Genomic DNA, 5,102 nt, shown 5'->3' with positions numbered 1-5,102 from the left:
AAGCTGCTGCCCCATCCCTGCCCCCCAGTCTCTAACTGGAACCTCAATTGCTGATCCCAGTCACAACCTTGATGTAAATCCTACCTCTTAGAGCATGGATAGAATGACATTACCAGAGGCCAGGAAGGGTCGTGAGGAGGGGAGATAAGAGGGGATAGCTAATGGGTGCAACAGTACAGTCAGATAGAAGAAATATGATCTAGTATTTGGTAGCACACACAATACGGTGACTATAGTTAACATTTTATTGTATATTTCAAAATAACTAAAAGAGTAGAACTGGAGTGTTCTTAACACAAAGAAATGATAAATTCATGAGGTGATAGATATCCCAATTACCCTGATGTGATCATTACACATTATATATTTGTATCAAACTATCACATGTACCCCATACATATGTACAACTATTATGTACTCATAAAAACTAAAAATTAAAGAAAATAAATCCCATCTCTGAGCTTCATCCCATTCCCAACCTCAAGCCATCCCTGTTCTTTCCCCATCCCACCTAAACCCACACATTCCAAGTTTTGCTTAAGCTGGTTTGAGTTCAGTTTCTATTATTTGCAATCAAAAGAGCCCTGACATCTCCAGGACTCACTTGGGACATTTCTACACAGAGAAAAATCTAATGGGATAAAGCATGAAGGCAAACTCGATGTGCAGCCGAGGACAGCAGGGGGCCGACCGGGGTACAGACAGGAGGAGCTCGGAGCAGAGGGTGTACGAATGCACTGGGGTCAGCATCCATTCACTCATTCAATAAATGTTTGCCAAGCATTTAATAGGCTCAAGGCAGTGTGACAGACACAGGAATATAGAGTGAACAAAAGAGACAGGATTCCTGCCCCAAGGGGGGCAAACAGACAATCACTGAAATTCAGGGTAAGCACTTGGGGAGAGGGGAGGTGAGCTGATATAGTTTGAGGGAGCCAGGCAAGGTCTAACCCAGAAGATGATGGTCAAGTTAAGATGAGGCTGAGACTCTCTGGAGGAACAGCTCTTTTTACGTATGGACAAAGGGATGCTCCTCAGCCTGGGGTATGAGCATGAATGGGAGTTTCTGTCCCTCAAGAGACTGTTCTAGCGGGAGTTAAAGCCCCAGGGAATGTCGCCTTCAACCCAGAGGGACGCCTTTTGGGGCGTGCTGCTCCCATTCTACTGCAGGAACAGCCGACACCGCACACACATTTGACTCTGTGTCACACCCAAAATACTGCCCCAGGGACAACCTGGAACAGAAAGTTTATTAGAAACATCTGGCTGCACAGCTGACTGATGACAGTGTCTGGCTTTCTGGGGTTGCTGGTGTCAGCTTGGAGGGTCCACAATGGCAGAACTAATCCTGCTCCATCCGTGGCTTGCTGTGTGCACAGCACATGCTGTCTGCATGGGAGGGAAGGGGATCCTCATGCAGTAGGGCTGCCTTCCCGCCCCCTTCCTCTCTGTTCACCTACCACACCCGGGGGAAATGTGCTTCCAACTCCATCCCAAGGCCACCTGGTGGTTTGATGATTTTTGGTAGCACCTGCCTCGATGTCCCCAGCAGACAGTAAAACATACGCAAGATAAGAAAACGGTTCCACAAGCTCAGATCAGAGGACACAGAGGTACGAAGGAAGCAGCCTGGTTGGAGCACGCTCAGTGGTTGAGGTGACGGTCCTGAGAGGGTCACAAGATAGTCCAGCCCACGTAAGCAAACAGCTTCAGCCCCAGCTCTTTGATCTAACATCAGATTCAGGCTGTAGATGTGACTGTGCTAATTGTGGAGTTAGTGGGTCAAAGATATAAGAGTTCAACAGGAATGATGACGCTTCGTGTTCATGGAGGTGTGAAGGCCAGTCCTGGGTGGTACCTCAGCAGTTCCTCAGAAGGTTGGCTTGGCCCCTGAAGACACCAGTCCCTAACTTCCCGCCACGCTATAGCCTCCCTCCCAAACCCAGAGAGTATCTGTCCAGAGCCAGACCCCTTTCTACGCACAGCCTTGGGGTGATACTCTTTCCTTATGAGGACAGATATTCTTTCACGGATGGTTTTTAGAGGTTAGAAGAGACATTGATAGAGGAAGAAGTGTAAGAGGTAATGCGATGACGTGCCAAGAACTCCTTGCTGACCAGGCCACGGGTGGCCAAGATCTTGAGGAATCCATAGCGAAAATTTTGGCCAATGAAGGCGTAGATGAAAGGATTGAGGCAGCTGTGGAGGAAGCCCAGAATCTCGGTGGCATCCAGGGCCCGGTCAATGTCGTTGCGGCGCTCACAGGTCTCCAAGATCACCTGTGTCCTCATGAGGGTGTCTGCGAGCAGGACCAGGTGGTAGGGCAGCCAGCAGAGCAGGAAGATGAGGACCACAGCAAAGATGACCCGCATGGCCCGGTGCTTCTGCCCCATGTGGGCCTTAACCAGCGTGCGCAGGGTGAATCCGTAGCAGAACAGCATGACCAGCAGGGGCAGGATAAAGCCGAAGGTGTGGGGCAGGATCCGCAGCACCATCCGCCACTTTGCTGTGTCATTTCCTAGGACCTCATAGCAGACAGAGTTGGAATTGTTTGGTTTATAGGCCTGGCGGAAGACGAAGAAGGGCAGGGACAGAATCAGAGACAGTCCCCAGATGCCCAGACATACAAACTTGACCAGGTGGCGCTTCTGGGTGAGAGCGCGTGTGGCATGGACAATGGCCAGGTAACGGTCCACGCTGATGCAGGCCAGCAGGAGAATTCCACTGTAGAAGTTGACTTCCTTCAGGAGCGACACCAGCTTGCACAGGGCTGTGCCAAAAATCCAGCCAATCGCCTTGGAGGCGGCCCAGATGGGCAAGGTCAGGGCAAAGAGCAGGTCGGCCATGGCCAGGTTCAGCAGGTAGACGTCGGTGACGGAGCGGCCGACACGGCCATACAAGATGACCAGCATCACCAGGGAGTTTCCCAGCAGGCTCAGCAGGAACACCAGGGCATAGATGACAACCACAGCATGCTTGTTGAGTGTCTCAGTCTCTAGCCTACAGGGGATGTGGTCTTTTTCTATAGATGGCATGCCAGAGAAATTTGAAAACTCATGAAACCAATCCCACACATCAGTAACGGTTTCCTCAGTTTCAGCCATGGTTTGATCTAGTTGAAAGGTTGGAAGGAAAGAAATGTGATTGAGTAGCTCAGATCAGGGCACTCGCATCAAAGATGGGAGGACAGTTACTGGGACACCTTTTGCTTCTCTGTTGGTTTGGCAGCCAGAGATCCTCCCCTCGGGCTTCTAAAGGGGTTGGCTGCCCCCTAGTATTCACCTTCCACAAAGTGGAGGCTCAGCCTCAGTGTGGGGTAAGATGGAAATGGAGTATGGGGAAAACCTTTGTTCTTGGTTGGCCTGCAAACCTGTCCCAACTCTACCTGCAACTCTGCCTCTGTCTCCGCTTCAGCCTGCTCCATCCTCAGCCATGTCTATGCTCAGATGGGAGGACCAGGCTGGTCTTAGACATTTGGGGGGGTGGGCAGCAGTAAGAAAAAGGGAAGGAGGCAAACCTGTTCCCAGGTGTCCCTTTCTGTCATACTTCCCCTCCTATGTGCTCCCTGATTTTTGTTTATCCTTTTTAAGATCTACCAGGGAAAGGACATGATAGCAACCAATGACATCAAAGTGTATTTTAAACCTTGTCTTCAAAAGAGCAATAAACACTTTGGTCCTCTTTCTAAAGGATTTTTAAGTATTTCAGAGGATAAAATCCCCATCTTGGTCCCTGAATCCCCTACTAAACATCTGCAGAATTGTTCAGCAGTTGTCAAAATTTTATTTTCTTGAAAGACACTTTGTTGAACAAAATCTTCCTAGAAGCCCAATATGTGAAACAGATAAAAGCTAAGTCTTTGTGGGAGATGGTGGGCTGTTCTGTCTACCCACACATTCTCAAGGGAGCCCCATCGAAACCTCCAGGGCCCTGGAGAGCAGACTGAAAACCTCTGGAAAGTCACCCAGAATGGAAATGAGCGTATTTAGCACCCAGGCCTCATTCTACCCTGATTCTATCACTAATAAGCTGTGTGATCTTCAGTGGGTCCTTTTAGCTCTATGGGTTTCAGCCTTCTCATCTGCAAATGGAGGAAGACAGAGGAGGGAACCTCTACTTTGCTTCCAGGTCTGAGATTCTATGGGAAGGTCATTCAGATCCACACAAGTACATTCTCTCTCTGCCAGTATTTACATTTGCACAGAAGACAAAGTCTCAGGGCAAAGCAATAAACATTAGATTGGGGAGTTGTCAGCCTCTGTCCCCCAAAAGGGAGGGGAGGTATAACAGGAGGGGATGAAGAGGCTGTGGCCCTCTTGTTACCAACTGCAGCCATGTACAAGGTCAGAGTTGAATACATTGTCACAAGGGAGGAGGGAGGCAGCCAGTTGAGCAGAAATCCTCAGGTCCCCCTTTTTTGCTCTCCCTTTGCTGTGACAATGGGTCCAATCGTCATCTGTGGCATATGTACCATGCTCTGTAAACCTGTATCTTGCTCTTGCTCTATAATCCTATCTTTCTCTCCTCAATAAACCTCATTTTCATGTTTGCCTTAAAAAAAAAAAAAAGAAAGAAATCCTCAGGTCCCTGGGAAATGAATGCATTTTCTAAAACAAAGACAAGCAAAGCCTCCCTTCCCCAAAGAAAGTTCTGGCAAGCAGAGGTAGTTTCCTACCTGAGGCACCAACCAGGTGTGTCCAACCGTAAGAGCCTGCAGCTCAGAGACCAGAGTGACTTAACAGTGAGAGGGAACTTGATGAATAAAGGGAAACAGGGGAACGACAGCAGGCCACACCCCCTCTGGCCCCACCCATGGCTGCATTTGCAGAAGAGCAGATGAGGTCAGGGCACCCCAGGAAGCAGAGACCCCAGGGGTCCATATGTCCCAGGGGGTACCAGCCTGAAGCCAGGGTTGAAGGTCCATTATGTGAATTCTCTCTACTCTATAGATGATCACTTTTATTCTCTTCCTTTTCTTGAATTTATTTAGTTTTTTGTTGCTAAATTCCCCATTAGATCAATTTTGAAATCTTCCAACTTGCCTGACAAGAATAAAGGGGGAAGGATTTGACTTTTTACGTAGAGACTTCAGAAGGAGTCCA

The 5,102-nt window shown here is 48.8% G+C and overlaps 1 protein-coding gene across 1 annotated transcript; it reads right to left on the bottom strand.

Annotated features, from left to right (window-relative positions):
• Window positions 1-375: 375 nt before the first annotated feature.
• CXCR1 (C-X-C motif chemokine receptor 1) lies at window positions 376-4,746 on the bottom strand. The gene is made up of 2 exons (XM_045559069.1): window positions 4,676-4,746; window positions 376-3,112 (listed from the first exon to the last, which is right to left on the bottom strand). The coding sequence occupies exon 2, from the start codon at window positions 3,102-3,104 to the stop codon at window positions 2,040-2,042; it is 1,065 nt and encodes a 354-aa protein (XP_045415025.1). The 5' UTR covers window positions 3,105-3,112; window positions 4,676-4,746; the 3' UTR covers window positions 376-2,039.
• Window positions 4,747-5,102: the final 356 nt, after the last annotated feature.

Source organism: Lemur catta, chromosome 8, assembly GCF_020740605.2.
Source record: "Lemur catta isolate mLemCat1 chromosome 8, mLemCat1.pri, whole genome shotgun sequence".
In the NCBI taxonomy this organism is placed as follows: Eukaryota; Metazoa; Chordata; class Mammalia; order Primates; family Lemuridae; genus Lemur; species Lemur catta.
The sequence above is the reverse complement of the archived record's forward strand: the minus strand, read 5'-3'. Positions and strand labels throughout refer to the sequence as shown.

Excerpts from the sequence above, each read along its gene's own strand:
- CXCR1 (XM_045559069.1), bottom strand. The coding sequence starts at position 3,104 with ATGGCTGAAACTGAGGAAACCGTTACTGATGTGTGGGATTGGTTTCAT.